The sequence below is a fragment of a genome, unplaced genomic scaffold (assembly GCF_019419815.1).
Source record: "Pyrus x bretschneideri cultivar Hongxiangsu unplaced genomic scaffold, Pyrus_bretschneideri_v1 Contig19, whole genome shotgun sequence".
Taxonomy (NCBI): domain Eukaryota; kingdom Viridiplantae; phylum Streptophyta; class Magnoliopsida; order Rosales; family Rosaceae; genus Pyrus; species Pyrus x bretschneideri.
In genome coordinates, this window is record NW_025999490.1 from 4,156,022 (window position 1) to 4,175,835 (window position 19,814).

General features: G+C 36.0%; 2 protein-coding genes across 2 annotated transcripts; one reads left to right on the forward strand and one right to left on the reverse strand.

Moving 5' to 3' along the window:
- Window positions 1–482: 482 nt before the first annotated feature.
- Window positions 483–2,827, reverse strand: LOC103944484 (pentatricopeptide repeat-containing protein At1g28690, mitochondrial-like). The gene has a single exon (XM_009354948.3). The coding sequence runs from the start codon at window positions 2,726–2,728 to the stop codon at window positions 1,199–1,201; it is 1,530 nt and encodes a 509-aa protein (XP_009353223.2). The 5' UTR covers window positions 2,729–2,827; the 3' UTR covers window positions 483–1,198.
- Window positions 2,828–10,154: 7,327 nt separating this feature from the next.
- Window positions 10,155–13,836, forward strand: LOC103939417 (GDSL esterase/lipase At5g45920). Its single transcript, XM_009349538.3, has 5 exons — window positions 10,155–10,525; window positions 10,627–10,860; window positions 13,022–13,089; window positions 13,225–13,389; window positions 13,518–13,836. The coding sequence occupies exons 1-5, from the start codon at window positions 10,427–10,429 to the stop codon at window positions 13,675–13,677; spliced, it is 726 nt and encodes a 241-aa protein (XP_009347813.2). The 5' UTR covers window positions 10,155–10,426; the 3' UTR covers window positions 13,678–13,836.
- Window positions 13,837–19,814: the final 5,978 nt, after the last annotated feature.

Here is a 19,814-nt window from a genome sequence, read left to right on the forward strand (position 1 = left end):
TAAAAATAAACAAATCGTTGGAAAATAAAAAATAAAAAAAATCTCCGAACTTGAGAATGAATCCGGATCATCTTTGTGAGAATTTTAGGGATCCGTGAATCGTGTCTGTTTATCGTACATTATGCGGTCTGAAATTATTTTAAATTATTTTATTTAAAATTGAACAAAAACAGTATCTGCTAAAAACTGACCGCATGATGTATGATGAACAGAGACAATTCATAGATCTCTGGAATCCTCACAAAGAGGATCCGAAGATAATTCTTTTGGATGAGAACCAACCAATAACACATTCCCAGGCTCGTTCTCCCACTTTTCTTGACCAACGAACCTCCTTTTCCGACTCCAAGCTCCACATGCACTTGCATTTAATATGCAAATATAATGATTCAAGGAATCCAATAGCCGTTATAACTCTATTATTTTTTGGCTGTATTCAATAATTTTTTTTTTTTTAATTATAAACGAATTTTTTTTTCCAAATAATTATAAACGAAATTAGAGGAAGAACTCCAGGCTTCAGATGAAAAGATACACATGAATTCCATAGCTGTTGGACTTGTATTTGACTAGTAGACGCCCATTAAAATTGACATTTTGATGGTGAAAGAAGTTGTGATTGTCACATTGTCTATTGAGTAATGCTAAGTAACCAATTTTTTAGATCAAATTTGCAAATTATATAATGTATCACCAATAAACATAAAACAATAAGCACGTTAATCAACAGTTGACGTGGTTTTCAAAATATAGTCGAAATAAATGGTTTCCATAACATTACCCCTATGCGTTTCAATGTAAAATTACAATTAGGTAACTATTTAATTTGTGATCAGCAAATCATACTGTGGTTTAGCTTTGAGAGTGAACAAACTTGAATTACTGACTGCTAAAGTATAACTTAACAGTAGACTGCAATCCGATTCTTGCTGCACACGAATAAGTATCCCCTTTCCACAGAAAATTACCTCTGGACATGGTTATGGCTTGTCAAATTGAGCAACATTCTATTCTCCCCGAAAGCCGGAGCAGTCCCGCTGCACGAACTCAATGAGACACCGGCTGAGTTAGCACCCGTTAATTTGTTTGTCAGGTTCAAAACTGAGCTAGGAGGCTTTTCCTCAGGCTCCATACAGCTTGAACATCGTGTGCTCTTGAGTCTTTGCAGTGAACTTGTCCTCAACCATACGAAAGCTCATCAACCACTATCAGTATCAATCCAACTGCAGGCGGTGTCTTTAGATATCCCGCTTAACTTCATTTTCTCTCTAAGCGCAATTACACTTTCCCATTTCCCAGCGGTCGCCAAAGTATTAGAGAATGCAACATATGCCCCTGGCCGGCCATCAGGATTCAATTTAAAAAGTTCCTTGGCAGCTATATTTGCCATCTCAACATCACCATGTAGTGTGCTTGAACTAAGAAGAGCTGCCCAAACATCGGAGTTGGGCTTCTCAGGCATCTCCATTGCAAACTCCCACGCTTGACGCAAACTTCCTGCACGTCCCAAGAGATCAACCATGCAAGCATAATGCTCCATCCTTGGTTTTAATGAGTAGTCCCTATCCATGCTTTCAAAGATCTCAATGCCTTTGTCTACAAGCCCAGCGTGTCCGCAAGCTGAGAGAGCACTGAGGAATGTTACAAAATTGGGTTCAATTTGGTGTTTTCTTTGCATTATATGAAAGAGCTCAAGTGCTTTGTCAGGATATCCGTTCTTCCCATAACCATCGATCATTGAAGTCCATGAAAACACATTTTTTTCGGGCATGTGGTCAAAAACTCTCTGAGCATCCTCAACTCTTCCGCATTTTGAGTACATGTCAATAAGAGCACTGCCCATCTTTATGTCCAAAAACAATCCAGTCTTCATAAGATGACTAGGGACTTGTTGGCCAACTTCAAACAATGCCAACACTGAGCAAGCTCCAATAACACTAGCAAATGTAGAGAGATTAGGTAGGAAATTCAATCGTTGCATGTCAATATAAACCTCAAGTGATCCCCTCGCATATTCAACCGATTTGCTGTAACCTTCAATCATTGCGTTAAATAACACCACATCTTTTTTAACCGTTTTCCTAAATATATCTTCAGCATCTTCCACAGAGCCCCGATTCATGTATCCAGAAATCATGGACGTCGAACATATCACATTCTTTTCCAACGTCATATCAAACATAGTCCTCGCATACTGGACCTTCCCATTCTTAACGTAAGAGTCTACAAGCGCGGTATAAAGTACATCATCAGGCTCAACGTCTTTTCTAATCATCTGGCCATGAATTACTCGTCCTAAACTACATGGCAATGCAACAATACCAGCACAAGTAGAGGCTCTCAAGATCATCGAAAACGTATACCTATCAGGCTTTTCACCAGATAAAACCAGTCTCCGAACCAAACTAAACGATTCTTCTACCTTCCCACGTTTGAGGTAACCACCAATCAAGTAATTATAAGAGGAAAGAGTTTGTGCAGGCAATTCATCAAACACTTTGCGTGCATAAGCCAATGAACCGCATTTGAGGTGGAGGATAAGGAGTTTGATGGAAATATTGACATTGGGTCGGAACCCAGATTTGAGAATATGGGTATGGATCTTTTGGCCATGGGGAGGGTTATCTGAGTTGATGAAGTGTTGCAGAGCAGATGATAGAGTGGTGGCAATTGACTGAGAGACGGAGCCTTGTGGTGGCGGGAGAACTTGATTTGGTGGGGGAGGCATTTTCTGGTAAATCGACGGTCTGATTCTGAGTTAGTTTTCCATTATTCACTTACACCGTTGGATCTGATATCAGGTGTTCATGGAACACTGAGTAGGATATTCTCGCCATTTCGATCTTATGTAATTTTTGGGCCAAAAGTTATGGCCAATAGGCCCATCAACTTCAAAGGGTGCATGTCATTTATGATAAATACTTGGCTCCTTAAGAATAGATGACCAACTTTTCTTAAAATATTTCATGGTTTATTTACAAAATTTTGTGTTTATGATCAGTACAATTTATATTATAAATTACTATGTAAAGATTATCTCTACATAAAATCAATTAAAACTAAGATCATTTAATCATCGAACTATTTAAAAACAGATGGACGAATTCGGTAAAAGTATTATGAATTGTCTATTTATTTGCTACAATTCAGTAACTAAACGATCTTAGTTTTAATTGATTTTTTGTAGAGATGATATTTACAGAGTAAATTATAATATAAATAGTTCCCATCATAAGCATGATATTGTATATATAGGCCACAAAGTGTTTTGAGGATAAACTCCTCCTTAAACTTAAGGAGCCAAACTTTTCTCTTTCTCAAATATGAAAAAGAAAAGTTGTTTATACAAATATAATCTCCTCTTTTTCAGGCATATGTGGATTTAAGAGTAAATTTGATATAAGTTTAATTTCATAAAATAGAAAAACTGAACTAAATCCAATAACTCCTCAAATTTTTAGACCTAAATTGAAGTACCCCTTAAAATACCAAAAAAAAATTAACACAATTTTATTTTATGAAGCGGTTACAATGTTAAAAGGGATGACTTTAGTGTGAATTCTATTGTGGTTGATAACGGGTTATAAATGCCCTACCCCTGGCACTAATATTTCGTTCGGCCAGCAATCATTTACATGTGCTTTGAGTTTGCCTCTTTTTGTGTGCCTCGCTTTCCATTCGCCGGCCCAACTTGTTTTGCATGCACGAAGCCTGCTTTGTGTTTACGTGCATGGAACCCGCCTCGTTTCTATGAGCAGAGCCTACATCGTTTTGCATGCACAGAGCCCACCATATATTCCCTTCAGTGGCCACTCTACCTCTTTCTGCTTCGGCATGCTGCCGCAAAGCTCCTCCATGGTCACGAGAATGTTTGACGCCATTGATGAGGTGAGAGTCTTGCGTGTTTGGCGCCATCTCGAAAATGTTCTTATTGCTTTTGCACTTCCAAAATGGGTGAACCCTAGTTTGGCAATGTTTTCAAGCCTCGCTGCTATTTATTCCCTTTATTGTCTAGTTTTCGACTTAAATATTATGTTAAAACCCATTTGAGGCTCAATAAATGGTAAAACCAATTCCAAGTGCCTTATCAAGTTTTCCTTAACAAGCATGAAAAATATTTCGTGAGAATAAAAAATTTGCATTTTTCCTAAAAAAAATTTGTTAACACATAGTTTTTAGTCAATTTTACGATCTTGTACAAAGTTCATTATAAAATCCATTTTGCTTTCATCTCGTCTTCACTGTGAGGTTTTGAGAATTTATGTAAGACTTTTCGTTGACATTCTTGAGAGTGAAACACTATTTTGGCAACGTTTTGGGCATCGCTCCTATTTATTCCACTTATTGTTTAGTTTTCGACTTAAATATTCTATTAAAAATACATTTTGGGCTCCGTAAATGGTAAAATCAATTCCATATGCCTTAGAAAGTTTTCTTTAATGCTTGAGACAAATATTTTCGTGAAAATAAAATTTTGGATTTTTCCCAAAAAAAACGCATGTGTTAATTCTCACGATTTTTAATCAAGTTTAAAATTTTGTACAAAGTTCATCATAATACCCATTTGCTTTCACCTCCGCCTTACCATGAGATTTTGAGAATTCATGTAAAATGTAAGTGATGATTGTAGTGTGAATTCTATCGTGGTTGACAGCAGCTTATAATTGCCCCAATCTCGGCACCAATGCTTCGTCCCGCCAACCATGGTTGACCGCCTCGCATTCCATGCGTCGACCCATCTCGTTTTGCATGCAGTTTTTTCGTGCATGGAGCCTGCCTCTTTTTACGTGAGCAAGCCTACCTTGTTTTCTATGTGCCACGTCGCCTCATTTTGCATGTGCGGAGCCCACCTTGTTTTGCATGCGCAGACTCAGCCTCATTTCTCGTGCTAGAAGCCCACCTCGTTTTCTGTGAGCAGACTTAACCTCGTTTTGCGCGCACATAGCTCACCAAATATCCACTTCGGTGGCTACTCTGCCTCTTTCTACTTTGGTACTAGACAAATAAATAGAAGTGTGCCCAAAAAAAAATGTGCTAAATTCTTTTTTATAAAATGTATCTAGCTTTAATTTGTTCTTGATGATTCTATAACTTCTTCTTCTTCTTCTTTTTTTTTTTTTTTTTACTTTGCCTCTTTCTGCTTCGGTACTAGACAAATAAATAGAAGTATGCACAAAAAAAATGTACTAAATTCATTTTTATAAAATGTATCTAGCTTTAATTTGTTCTTGATGATTCTATAACTTCTTCTTCTTCTTCTTCTTCTTCTTTTTTTTTATTTTTTTTTTATTTTTATTTTTTTAACTCTGCCTCTTTCTGCTTCGGTACTAGACAAATAAATAGAAGTGTGCACACAAAAAATGTGCTAAATTCATTTTTATAAAATGTATCTAGGTTTAATTTGTTCTTGATGATTCTATAACTTCTTCTTTTTTTATTTTTTATTTTTTTTTCTACGTTCTTCTTTTTTTAAACAACTTTAGGAGTGCGGGATTCCAAACATATAATGCTGACCCAATGGTCCCATATTCAAAAGAATTAGAATATTATGGAGTGGTTTAAGAGTTCTTGGCCATCACTTCTTCCAAGCCAGTTTTTAGGTGCAAAATCTATAAATCGACTCTTATCAAAACCTTGTTTCACCATGCGACCTCTACAATCGAGTCATTGAGCACTACTAGAGGACTGAAACCACCTCAAAGGGAAGGAAATGGCTACCGCTAAGTCAGTGCCGATAGAGGTGAACCAACATGGATGTTGGGTACGTTAGCAACTCAGCATGGTGGAGTATTAATATTCAATTGCCCACATCGAAATAGTTAGCATAATTTGAGGTAGCTTTTGGAGACCCTTCTTTAACAAGCAAGTTTTTGAGAAAAAATCTGCTTGTGTTCTCAGAAACCGAATACATATTCTTAACCAACTGAATCACAAACACGTTATCATAATTTTATAGCTTTAACGCCACTGGTGTAGCTACTTTGGCGCAACCCCACTTGCAAGTTGCAACTGTCATTTTAAGAAGAAAAGTGACTACGCATGAGGAATTTTCTTCATTGTGGGGACAGGGAAAACAACTTCCATTTTGATTCTAGATCCTACACATACAAACCCTTATTGAGTGAATTGGTTGGATTTCAAGGGATCAGGATCCTCTCCTAAGCAAAGGATTCTCCTGACCAAGCCCATCGGACCGTTGAAATTTTATTCAACGGCTACAAACAGGGGGCCCCTCTAAAAGTTATAATAATTGTAGTCATTGGATAAAATTTCAACCCCCCGATGGGCTTGGTCAGGAGAATGCTCACCCTTTGCTCAGTAGAGGATCCTGATCTGATTTCAAGAACCTTTTGCTTTCCCACATTTAAAAAAGAGTAATGCTAATAAGTAAATCAATTTTTTAGACCAAATTTACAAATCATGTGAACTGTCACCAATAAAAAATCAACACGTAAGTAATAATCATATTATTAACAACCACGTCATATATTTTTACAAAATTTAATCTAAATAATTGATTTCATTAACATTACCCTTTATATTACGTTACATTACAAAGCTACGTAAATTACAAACCAATTGGCCGGTTTTGCTTTACTCAAACTTTTGGGATTGCACTAACCAATAATTATAGCTCTGCTGATGATTGATATTAAACAAGTGGGGCTGTTGTGGACTTTCTTTCACAAAACCTAACAAATGAAAACGAGATCCACGAATCGACATTGGAGTAAAATATCATATTCAAACAAAGCTATCACTCTTGAGTCCCACTCGTGGGCCACAAACTTGCATGTATTTGTTGATACTTCAACTCTACATATGTTGATAATTGTTGATATGTAATATTCATTTACTTAGCAATGCATTACGACCATTCATTTATGCTTACATATGTAAACCATCAGAGGTTATTGAAGAAGAAGGTTAAACAGAAGCAAGAAAGAAGAAAGGGATAGAGAGAGAAGTAGAAGATCAAGATATTAGAGAGAAATCTGTTGAGAATTGTAGTATATTTTCTTATTTTTTTACAATGGTTTGTTACAATCTATTTATAATAGCATTTGGTAGCTTACAGTAACAATATAACCAACTTAACTAACTTCATAATCTTTTGACACTTGTCCATTTCATAACCATTGGATCTTAATCCTCCTAACAACATATACTTGAGTAATAGAGATGTGATGCCATAATTACAGTGGCTTTGTGGGCGTGCAAATTAGTAAATCCTAAAACTAGACAAAAAGGCATTCGTTAATCATGCTACTGAATCATTGATATGTGCATGTTAATAGTATGATGGGAAAGGCATATAAGAGGAAAGGAAACTTTATAATCTTGCAAAAAGGCCGTTGATCTCCACACGTTCAACAGATGGTTGAACACTTTTTTCAATTGGAAATGATGAATATTAATCCAGATTATTTTAACATCAAATTTAATCGTTCTTTCAATTAGTAATCATAGTTTCAAGGTGTGCAGAGCTTCATCACCAGTTATTATATTCTTATACACCTTTTGTGTAAAAAGACAGTGCCAATTCTAAATATTAAATCCATTTTGATTTATCTGCAAGTATCTACTGCGATTCATGCATATGATAATTTTCTTTTTGCAAATTGTATTTCCAATCCCTGGCTTCTAAACCCTAGTATGGCTTTACGTACTGTGTCGGTAGGTTTACTAAAATAGGTCAAGAGAGTTATTCTTGCCTCTTCAGATGCCTCAAGAGACAAATGTATATCGAACTTGACGATGGCATAACCATATCGATCAGTTTTTTCATCAACACGGGAGCATGAAGTCGAGCTGGAGACATTTTTTTACATCGGGAAGAGAAATATCACTAAATAATTAAGAGATAATTGACCATCTCGATCAATATTAGTATTAGTACTGCTAGATGTAGAATGAATGTATGTATTAATTGTTTGGTAGATATGTTTACCTACCTTTACTTGCTAGCATTTGAGTTGCTCTCTTTAAAGTTGATGCATGGTCCTTCAGTTCATCCCCAAGTCGATGAGTTGAAGTCATTGATAAAGTTCTTAAGTTTCCTTTGGGATCCTACCTTTACTTGCTAGTAGCATTTGAGTTGCTCTCTTTAAAGTTGATGCATGGTCCTTCAGTTCATCCCCAAGTCGATGAGTTGAAGTCGTTCTTAAGTTTCCTTTGGGATCCTACCTTTACTTGCTAGCATTTGAGTTGCTCTCTTTAAAGTTGATGCATGGTCCTTCAGTTCATCCCCAAGTCGATGAGTTGAAGTCATTGATAAAGTTCTTAATTTTCCGTTGTGGTGGGGGCGTTGGGTTAGGTGGGTGGGTGGGTGGGGAGAGATAGACAGGAGGAGAGGCCAAAGGACCCACGAATGACAGCACGCATTACAAACAATTTAATGTAAAGTCAAGCAGGGTCATGTCACCAATCCATCAGTAGCAGTTCAGCAAATATATCATCTCTGAAGACTGTTTAACTATCCAGATTGGAACACAAGACTTCAGTGCAAGAATATATAATCATGTTTACTTGAGCTATAAGTTCTTTGTAAGAAAAAGACAAAGCTTTTGACTTCTTGATATGTGAAGTCTTAAAAGGCTAAATAAACAAAGAGGTGTGCTATCTACACATCTCGTTTTACTTCTCATACATCCTTTAATAATTTATGTCCGTTGATCTTCTTCAATTCATCTGATCCGATGGTTGAAAATCAAAAATGTGTGTGAGAAGTAAAATGGGGTATGTGGATATCTCAACCCTAAATAAAATAGAGAGATTGAGCAAGTCACAGTGAAAAATATGTTGATAATTTGGTCAGATATCGATAATGTACTAGATATTGTAGATTAAAACTGGTAACTTTGACACACTTGTTTAATTCTATCCACTCCTTTTGTAAGTGCATAGAGAAAATAGTAAGATTTTTAATTTGAAATGTAGACTAAATTTGTAAACTATATTTATAGGATAAGAAAATATAGGAGCGTCTCGATTTGTATATGCTTGAACAAATATGTTGTATATGCTTGAACAAATATGTGGTCTAGCAATCGAATACAAGAGTCTCGATTTGTATATGCTTGAACAAATATGTGGTCAAGCAATCGTATACAAGAATCTTTCTAAAAGACGAGCACCAAGATAATTACTCTAATACTTGTGGAGAGTGGAAAACCACCAACAGAGAATTAAGGGATTTTGTGTGTGTTATAAGGAATTGGGATGTTCTTCATGTTGTCAATTGATTTTATGATAAAAACTCAATTTTTTTTTTCTTTTCATAATATCATGTTACCTGAATGTTGAGCCAACGTACAACTCACGTGTTCCCACATCATTTAATAAGTGTGTTGTCGACGTTAAGTTTAAATGACTCTACATCTATGAGAGAGAGTGCAAATTCCACATTTAAAATCATGACCCTACATATAAAAAATCATGTTGAGAACATAAATCTCACGCTGAGAATTACTAAACTTTATGAGCTCGTTTGGATGTGCTTTTAAAATAACTGAAAGCATTTTTGATGAAAATGTTTTTGATACCAATTCTTAGTAAAAATCTAAGTGGATCCTAAAAAATACACCTTAAATGCTTCTTACAAGAAGTACATATCTGATGTTTCTTTCAAGAAGCACTTAATTGGTGTTTTGGAACTCAAATCAATTTAACCAAAAATACTTTTAGTTATTTTAAAAGTATATCCAAACAAGCCGTATATGTTCTTCTTACTACCAGTTGATTTTAGTGGTACCAAAGCTTCCTGTGATACCATCAGTATTAATCACTCCACAAAAGGAAAATCTAGAAAAAATATGTTTTTAGATCAAATTTTATAGATCACAATGTGATGATTGATAATTGAATGTTTTTTTAGTAACTTGAAAAAAAAAACTCAACCAATTATTATATCATGTGATTTACAGAATCTAATTCGAATAGTGAGACCAAAATTTTAAATTAAATTTGTAAACCAGATGTGTCACCAATAGAAAATAAACACGTTAATCAATATTTAAGTAATAATCTAATCATTAACTAACACATTATTTAGCTCATAAATTTAATTTAAAATTTTAACCTTCTTAACATTATTCTAATTCGAATAAATCCACAAATAATGTTCGTTTCCTCTTTCTCTCTCACCCCTCCATACCAAACTTTTTGGCTTGGGTGCATTGCAATTTATTAAAAAGTCTATCGATGTATGAGAGAAGAGCTAGGAGGCTAACGCATCAACAGTCAGTCATCACAAATGGAAGTAGCTGAGGTTTGAGCTGTCGTCTTGCATGCCACATGAATCTTGACATCAACAAGTACTAGCTATCGTCATATTTCTACATATAATATAACATCCCCTTGGAAACCACATACTTCGCAAAAACAAAGGTGTCAATTTTGGTCCGCGATCGACTCTTCCCAAATTATGAGGCCAAAGATTTACCTTTTCGGCGACTCCATCAGCGAGGAGTCCTTCGGAGACGGCGGCTGGGGGGCCTCTCTCGCCCACCACTTTTCCCGCACGGTATTTCTGACTCGTCAAATTTACATCTGGCACTGCAGTTTTGATCCGAAGTTGGAGCCTTTGACTTTTCTTGTGCGATTTGTGAATTGGGTTTTGATTAGGTGGACGTGGTGCTGAGAGGGTACAGTGGATACAACACCAGGTGGGCCTTGAAAGTTTTGGAGAGGGTGTTTCCGGGTGGCGGTGTTGAAGGAGGTGAGGAGGAGCCGCCGCTTGCTATCACCGTTTTCTTTGGCGCGAATGACGCTTGCCTTCCCGACAGATGCTCTGCTTTTCAACACGTGCCTCTCGACGAGTACAAGCAGAATCTCCTCTCGATTGTCTCATTTCTCAAGGTACCCTGTTTTTGTCTCTTCACACACACAAAACATAGTAAGGGTGCAGATTTTCAGTTGAATCATATTATAGCAGACTATATTGATTAGTTTCCTTAAAAAGGGTTCACAAAATCTTCATTTTCGGAGTTGAAGATGTATATTGGCTTGGAATATCGCCACAGTGCCATTCAGTTTTTGTTGGATTTTTGGGGATAGGAGAAATGGACACGAGAAGGCGATCATTGTTTGTTGAAGTGATAATATTTGTAGAATCAAGCCTTGTGGTTTTGCCCTTGACTAATAAAATGGGATCATGAATTTGTTATAGAATCAAACATAGTGATCCGAAGAGGTGGTATAAATTGTATAAGGTTATCGAAAGATGTATGGTTGTGTCTTTTGCCCTCTAGCCACTCGGCCGTTGTTGCACAGAAAAATGGATCCTTTGCTGCTGAGTTTACTTCTTCCTCTAGATGGTTTTCTTTCTGGAAAATAATTTCCGCACTCCTTCTTTCCCAACACTCGTTTTCTTTTTTTTTTTTTTTTTTTTTTTGACATTTGGATTGCATACACTAAAAAAAAAAAAAAAAGGCATTTTTATTAACACTAAAAAAATCTCATTCTACGCACCAAATTTTTTATATTAAAAAAGAAAAATACACTTATAAAGAGTGTAAAATAAGATTTTTAAAGTGTCAATAACACTTCTAAAAAAAAATGACAAAAACAAAGAAAAAGGCCAAAAGAGAAAACGTGAAGGCGAAAATAATTGTTCTTTTTCTTTGTAAATAAAAGGCGGAGGTCATTGCTGATTGCGCCAACAGGAGCAATGGATTGGTGGCCTTTCTTAATTTCTGCCACGTTGATAATAGTATACGTATTGTATAGTATAGGGGGGAGTATTGTATTTTGTTTCAAGGATTGGAAGCTGGGGACTCTAAAGTTTACCTTTTTATTTATTATTTCTTACCTAAGTTTGGGACCCTAAAAGTTGGCACATAATTCAAAAAGGACTTGAATAGTATTTCAATGTTGTTTTAGCTTTAAGATCCTCAGTTTCACAGGTTACGTGGTTGTTGGGTTTTGTATGTCTTTAGTTTCATCTCCATATGCCTGGTTGTTTCTTCATTTTTTTTGTTTGGTTTCTCAATTCTTGTGTATCTTATTGATTTCTCATATGGCATAACCTTTGATATTATACTTTCAATGGATCACTTCCAGCATGCTTAAACGAATTTACCCGGTCCTCCGGGTGCTAACCTTGTCTGGAACTTCTTAGAATCGTGGTTTGTTTGGATGGAGACGTCAGAAACGTGACAACCAACATTCGTGAGGCTTTTGTTTCTCATGCTCAAAATCTTCTATTATAAAAATGTAGTCCGGGAGTACTAGATATTTTCGATTCGGTGATGCATATTGGTCATTGACTCATCGCATGTGGTCCATGTGAATCTGATGCCTAATAGGTGTAACCTTAGCAGAAGTCCCGCTATTAGGTATTGCTTTTGCATGAGAGCCTTAATCTCTCTGAGAAATGAAGAAAAAAGGGGAGGAAAAAAAAAAAGGTATTGATTTCTATTTCATATTTTAGGCCAATAGGGATCGTTTATATGTTGATGGTGGTTGCAATCATAAAGTGGAAATGATAGAAGAAACGAAGGCTGCAAGCCTGTAAGTTATGAATAAATTCTCGCAGGATTAGGTTGAATCTGATCCTTTTCTTTAGGTTTCCTTCTTAGTCACAAATAATGAACCTAATATCCACATCAGTGTAGGCACCTTTCGATTTCGTATTTTGAGGCAACTTAAACATGGTTGATAGTTATGGTGGGATTATCGATTTACTCAAATGTGGTTTTCATTTTCATGTTTGACATTTGAGGACGTCTGTATAAGTTTAGGACCGTTACATGAGAAACAATCGGAAGCTAAGTTGTATATTTTTGTATGGTTGATATCGTACGAGTGCACCTGCACTCGTATGGAGCGACCATTATTCGGAAACTTGTAAAGCACGTGTATATTGAAGCTTCTCTACTTCGACCACACAAAAGTGTGTTTTTCTTTTTCTTTTACATGAAACAGAAGTTGTTTGCTGTTGGTGTCAGCACATAAAACTACCCTTTTGTTCATGCTTTATACATATGTATATATTTTCTTCATATCTATTCTATTTCAGAAGCGATGGCCTTCAACTCACATTCTCCTTATCACCCCTCCTCCAATCGATGAAGATGGGCGCCTCCGGTATGGTTTTACTATTTATGGCTTTCGTAATATTCTCTCATTCTTGAACCAAATGTAAATAACTTTGCTATATATTAAGATATGAAATTGGTTGACAATAGAAGAGTTTGATTTCAGTTTGTGTTTATGGTCCAGATTTCCCTATATTGATAATCCATTGAATCAGCCTGAGAGGACAAATAAAGCTGCTGGGGCTTATTCAGAAGCATGTATTTCTGTAGCTCGAGAAAGTGGGATCCCGGTAATAGATCTCTGGACCAAAATGCAGCAGTTTCCTGACTGGGAAAAAGCTTTCCTGAGGTCTCTCTCTCTCAGCCGTGATATTGGTCTACATGCAGTTTTATATGCATCAACACACAGCACTTTCATGTATACACATTGCATTGGCATTACGAATATGTAATTTGTTTTGGTGATTGGAATTGCAGGGACGGTTTGCACCTCAGCCCCCGGGGCAACAGGGTTGTGTTTGACGAGGTGGTCCTAAAGCTGAAGGATGAAGGCTTGAGTCTAGAAACATTGCCAGTTGATCTCCCGCTTATAGAGGACATCGACACTAAAGACCCTCTTAAGGCTTTCCAAATTTGAAAGAAAAATATTGTGTATCATGGCTAGGATCTTCTACTTTGAGTCTTATTTTGGCTCTGGTTGTTTCATATCTGGTTCTGTTGGTGTAAAAACACGCTTTCGTTGAATTAATTTTAGTTTCAGTTAGTTTTATACAATAACAACTTATCTTTCTCTTTCCGCCAAATCTTGTTTCAGTCTACAGTTTAGAGTCTTACCAGCAAACATTTCGATATTCAACGAATCCATGGCGAGAAATATCGATAAATATACTTCCTAAAAATAAAGTAATCAAATAAGTTGCATGTTAAAACATTGAAAGAAAGCAAACTCCCTTTATTCATGCAAGATTAGCACACAAGGGAATTAAGCAGAAAATGAAAAAGCTCTAACACCAGGTTTCTTTTGTCGCACACGTTCTTCTCTCCCATATACCACCACAACTCTTTTTAACTGAAAAACTCTAGAGAAGGTGCCATCCAACGCAAGTAGTCCGTCAAGCCATAATCCTTGAAGAGTTTCGGAGAGTACTCGGATAGTACCTTAAGATGCTTGAGACTAGGTAATGGTGGGGAGAGTTCCTCTCTCATGCTATCCGGAAAGATGAGAGCCTACATCAATTTCACAACCACAGCAAGAAAATTAACAAGAAATACACAATTAGGATTGATAAATACATATACTGTTAGTAATTATAGATACCTCAGGTTCAGTCACATATACGGTTAGTAACTTTTCACAGCAACCGAAATTTGCTAGGAACTTTCTTATACAAGAACTCGCCTGGAAGCTGCAAGTGGTGTATCGATCCCAGTCCTTCTCGAGCATGATCGTAGCCTTCGATAAATTTGGAGCATTTATACAAAATTTTCACTCTGAGATAGTTACCTTGCCCCTGAACCAAAAATAGCGTAGATTTGGGAGTATCGATGGTGCCACTCCCAAGGGGACACTGCCTTAATTTAAAGCATTTCATATTTTGACTAGTGAAGCCATATGTCCCGAGATGCGGCATTTTTTTTAAGGTCGAACTCTCAAGAAGGGTAATCCTGAAACAAAGCCTTCAAATCATTGGCCTTCAAACTCGGTGTAAACGAAGTCTAGATTCTTAAGTGCTCCAAAACAAGCAAACATGTTGGCATTTTTGCACCTCAGAAGACCAATATAAGGAATGCAACCGAATCTACAAGATTCAAGATTCATGGCTTCAACTTCAATATCAGTTCAAGGTTCATGGCTTCAACTTCGATATCAGTTCAAGATTCATGGCTTCAACTTCAATGTTATACTCTACAGAAATCAGTTACTTTCAAGGATTTGAGATGCTGACTCTTGATGCCCATATGTCTCGAGGCATGGCATGCATTTAAGATCAAAATCTCAAGGAGGGGAAATTTTTGAATCGAATCAAAGCATCCGTGTACAAACTTTGTGCGCATGAAATCAAGATATCTAAGTGCCCCACAAGAAGGAAAATCGATATTGTTGCAGCTCACACTATGATAATAACTAGCACTTTCCAATCTAAAAGATTCAAGATTCACAGCTTCAACTTTAACTTCAGTATGAGTCACCTTATCACCTATACTATAACATTGGAAAGACCAGAACATACTTTTCTAAGGGACATAGACTTTAAATAGGGAAGGCTCGCTGATTCATCCAAATTCCAAAGATTTGAGGAAGGAACTTGAAACTCTATGATTCGAAAAGCCAAAGCATGAACTTACCGAAATATTATCAATGGAAGGGCACCAAAAGCAAATGAAAGAATCCCAAGTCACTCAACTGTACTTCGTCAAGGGACAGAGATTTCAAGGATGGAAGCCATATTGAATCATCTGACGTCGTTAATGTCACATACTCCAGATTTAAAATAGTTAAAGACTCGCCATTGAAAACGGTATCGGGTAAGCAGGAGTGACAACCCCAATAATCCCACGAGGAGTGGTCCACTGTAAGCATGCTTAAATGGAACGTTTCTCTCAAATGAAAATTTTAATCACGGATCGACGAGATTAGGGTCGACAAGGTATCTTATACGAAGCCTGAATTTATCTATGATATCATCTTTATTGCGGCGCTTCAAACACTTCTGTCACAAAGTCGATAAAATCTTTATTATAAAGCTTGTCGAGGGGGTCATGCTCTTCCTCGTCGAAATCTAATGCATGAACAAAAGACCACCCGCATTCCCATTGCTTGGAAAGAATGCTGGCTCGGATTGCATTCCTAGTGGAAAGGAATTTGAGGATGTGGTGGCTAGCGATGTCGGGTAAGTAGGCGGCCATGACATTTTCTTTTGATCTTCTTGTGGTTTCTGTTTGTATGTCATTGTTGCTGCGGCCACTTCTTTCCTAGACATAAAGGTCTAGAAACTCTCAATTTCTGCGATGTTTATGGAGACGGAGAAACCTGATGAAGATGAAGAGGTGAAATATGAAGAACACAAAGAAAATCCTAGAATATCTAACGGACAAAGTTATTCACACATCCATTTTTATTTTTCACACATCCTAGGTAAATTTTGGTCATTGATATTCTTTAATTCATTAATCTGACGATCAAAATTTGAGAAGGGTATGTGAGAAATAAAAATAGATGTGTGGATAACACTACGCTATATAATAATCTTCCGTTCCTGCCCTATTAATTAACCCTAGCTTACCTTAGCCTCTAATTCTACAAGAGGAGGATTATTTCCTCTTTTATTTCCCTCCCCTTCCCTTCCCTTCCCTCCTCTCGTATAAATCACAACTTTTCTACCACGCCAACTTAAATTGGGCTATTGTACCGAGGATGAAATATGGGATTTGGATCCTCTCCGGATCCCCTCCCTGGAGATCCTGGGGATCAAGTCACAAGGACTGTTCATCAAATATCGTGCGACCATAATTAAATGCTTTTTACACAAAACGAGATTACTTTACTTTTAAAAATATAAAAAGCATTTAATTGTGGTCGCACGATCTTTGATGAATGATCATTGTGCCTTGATCCCCGGGATCCCCAAGGAGGGGATCCGGAAAGGATCCAAATCCTAAAATATGGGTACTGAATAGTGAGTAGTCACCTTTTGATTTGTTCAGTGATATTTAACACATCTTTTATTATTTTATAAAGTAATGAACGTGCTATTAATTTTTCTTGGAATTTTAAAAACAAGCCACTTGGTATTACGGTTTACAAGTATTTCTCTTTACTTGTAAGTGAAAAGGTCTCAGGTTCGATTCTCGTTAAAGACGAATACGAACCACATTATTGCTATTCCATTGTGAGGTTGAGCCCATCTTCTCTTCTTTAGTATAGATAATAAGAAAAACTAACGAAAAGTCCAAAAAAACTTTAGTTTTAATGAAAAATGACAAATAAAGGTATAGTGAATAGTACCAAAGAAAGATAAAAATGTGGTTTTTCATTAAAAGTGAACAATACCGAGAATGTTTCGTTAAAACTCCTTAGATAATATCTTCTGTTAAAAAAAAAAATTATATATATATAAAAGAAACACGCGATATTTTTTTATTGGGCTAAATCAGATAGTGAATACATAGCATACTCACTATTTTCCTTTTAATTATTACAGGCATATCGGTCGACTGATTAGTACATATGGTGTATTACAAGGGATGTGCTATTCACACACTCCATTTTACTTCTCACACATCTCTTGATAATTTCTATCCATTTATTTTCTTCAATTCATCCGATCCGACGGCTAAAAATTCAAAGGTATGTGAGAAGTAAAATAGGATGTGTGGATATCACACCCCTTTTATTTTATCTTACACATGCAGGCACTGCACTTAAGATAACAAACTCATAGGATCTCTCATTGAAAAAAAAAAAAAAAAAAAAAAAAGAGGAAAAAGAACATGAAAACGTTCCCTCGTTTACCATATGATCTTGTACTCAAATAAGTTGCACCTAACACATATCAATTGGTCCAGTGAACTTCATGAATGATCTGGAATTAGCACCTACGAGTAATAAACTTCCTTTGAAGATCATCTTTGCAGTCCAGTGCCGGAGGACTACTGTTGTGCTGGTGGTCTGGCCCTCCTGGTGAGACTCTGTCAATCAAATTCCTCATCCTCTTTTTATATTGCTGCTGATTCATTTTAGACAAATCATAGCGTAATCCACGTAATATATAAGCGCTATTCATCCTAGTTCTCTGCATCGACTTGCGCCCGCCATAATATTGTGTCGCTTCCAAGCCGCTGACATGCAATGACCAAATAAGCATGATCATCAGCACTGATGCTCTCACGATGAGACTTGAATCTGCAGACATTATATTAGCTAGCAACGACTGTGATAAGCGATTTAGTTGATCGAGTGCTTGTGAACATAAGTGGTGGAACTCCTTGCTTTACAAGCCCAAATTTATAGCACTACTTGACATGCTGACAAGCTGACAAGCCCAAATTTATAGCACCACTCGGATGTGGATTAGAGTATATTGCCAATGTGGAACTTTGTCTTCTCTGACCTTTTGCTTCTAATTTGACCCCACTTTTCGAGAATCTATCACGATCATGTTGAAACATTTCTTTTATCATGTTGCATATCCAGTTGAACCATAATCATTAATTTTGGTATAGTCACCTCGAATATTTACAACCGTAGTTTAATAACGGAAATCTTTCTTTTAATAATCCAACGGTTGTTGACAATAATCATGGAAGAAAGTTTAACATAGACCTAAAACAAAGTGAACGAGAGTCTTGTACGAATTTATAAGTAAATTAAGTTATTTTATGTATTGTTAATTGATTTTATGGTGGAATTTTAATTTTCTTCATAGTAACAGAGCGGGTTGTCCTACATGTGAAACTCAATGCTACATGTGCTCCACGTCACCCATTTTGTGTTGTCAACTGCTTGAAAATTAACCACACGCAAGGGGGCCTGTTGAGAATGAATTACACATTGATAAGAAGAGAGATCACGCATAAGTTTGTAGGTAAGTTAAGTTACATCTCCTATGATCAATTGTATAATAGAAACTCAATTTTCTTCGTGAAGTACACTTGGAGTAAAAACTGGTAAGCATATACCAATTTGTCAAGGTTCTTATTTGACTTGATAATGTGTTTAAATGTTTTAGATAATTGACGTTGTCTTCTAAGGTCTTTGGGTAGATATCTACCAATTCCCACTTTGGATGTTGCAAATTTTCTTTCCACGTGGTTATTAATAAAGAAGTACCATCTGCTTTTCTTAAAATTGGCATTATACGTCTTTATGTCCGTTTTATGATATGGTGCTCAATTTCATTTGTCAGCTCTTCCTCAATCTTCACAGTTATCTTTCGATTATTTTAGAATATATTTCTCTATCAAAAGTGTACAGATAAATCTTCTTAGGATGATTTATAAACAACGCACTAGCTAAAATGCCACTTGCACTAGACAAAAAAAAATAAAGGATAAGACCTTTGGCTCTTTCTTTCCCTTCTTTTTGTGGGTTTGAGGTGAGGAATATATTAGGTGTGATATTTACACGCTTTTTTTTATTTTTATTTCTCATAGATTTTTTTAATTGTTGATTGTCGAATAAGATGAATTGAAAAAGATCAAATAATAAAAATTAACAAAGAGTATGTAAGAAGTAAAAAAATGATACGTGAATAGCACATTCTTATTTTTATCAAGCTTTAGTTTTTGGTACCTTTTCAAAAAATGTACCGGTATCCTTTAATTTGAACGATAGTTTTTATAATGGAACTATGTATGCGCATAATAACTTATTTTGATAGTGTGAGAGTTATTTTTGTTCACACACCAAAGTGGTGAAAATGCTCACCACTTTATTAATTATTGTTAGATTAATTTAAATTTTAAAATTTGTGTAATAAATAGATTAAATCAAACTCATTAAACGGTAATAAATATGGATAGTTAACATCACCATTATTTTAGAATGGTGAGTAAAAATATTTCCTAAGACACCCACAACATAAACACTAAGCTTGTTACACTAATAACAATATCATTCTTTGTTATTAACTACTATCTTACCATTATTATAATATAACATTACCTTGTAAAATTTAGAGGTTGAATGTTAATGCTTTGTTGTAATACTGCCAAAATGAGGTTGTGAGTCCAATTATTTTTATTTTATTTTATATATAATGACTCATTATGAGG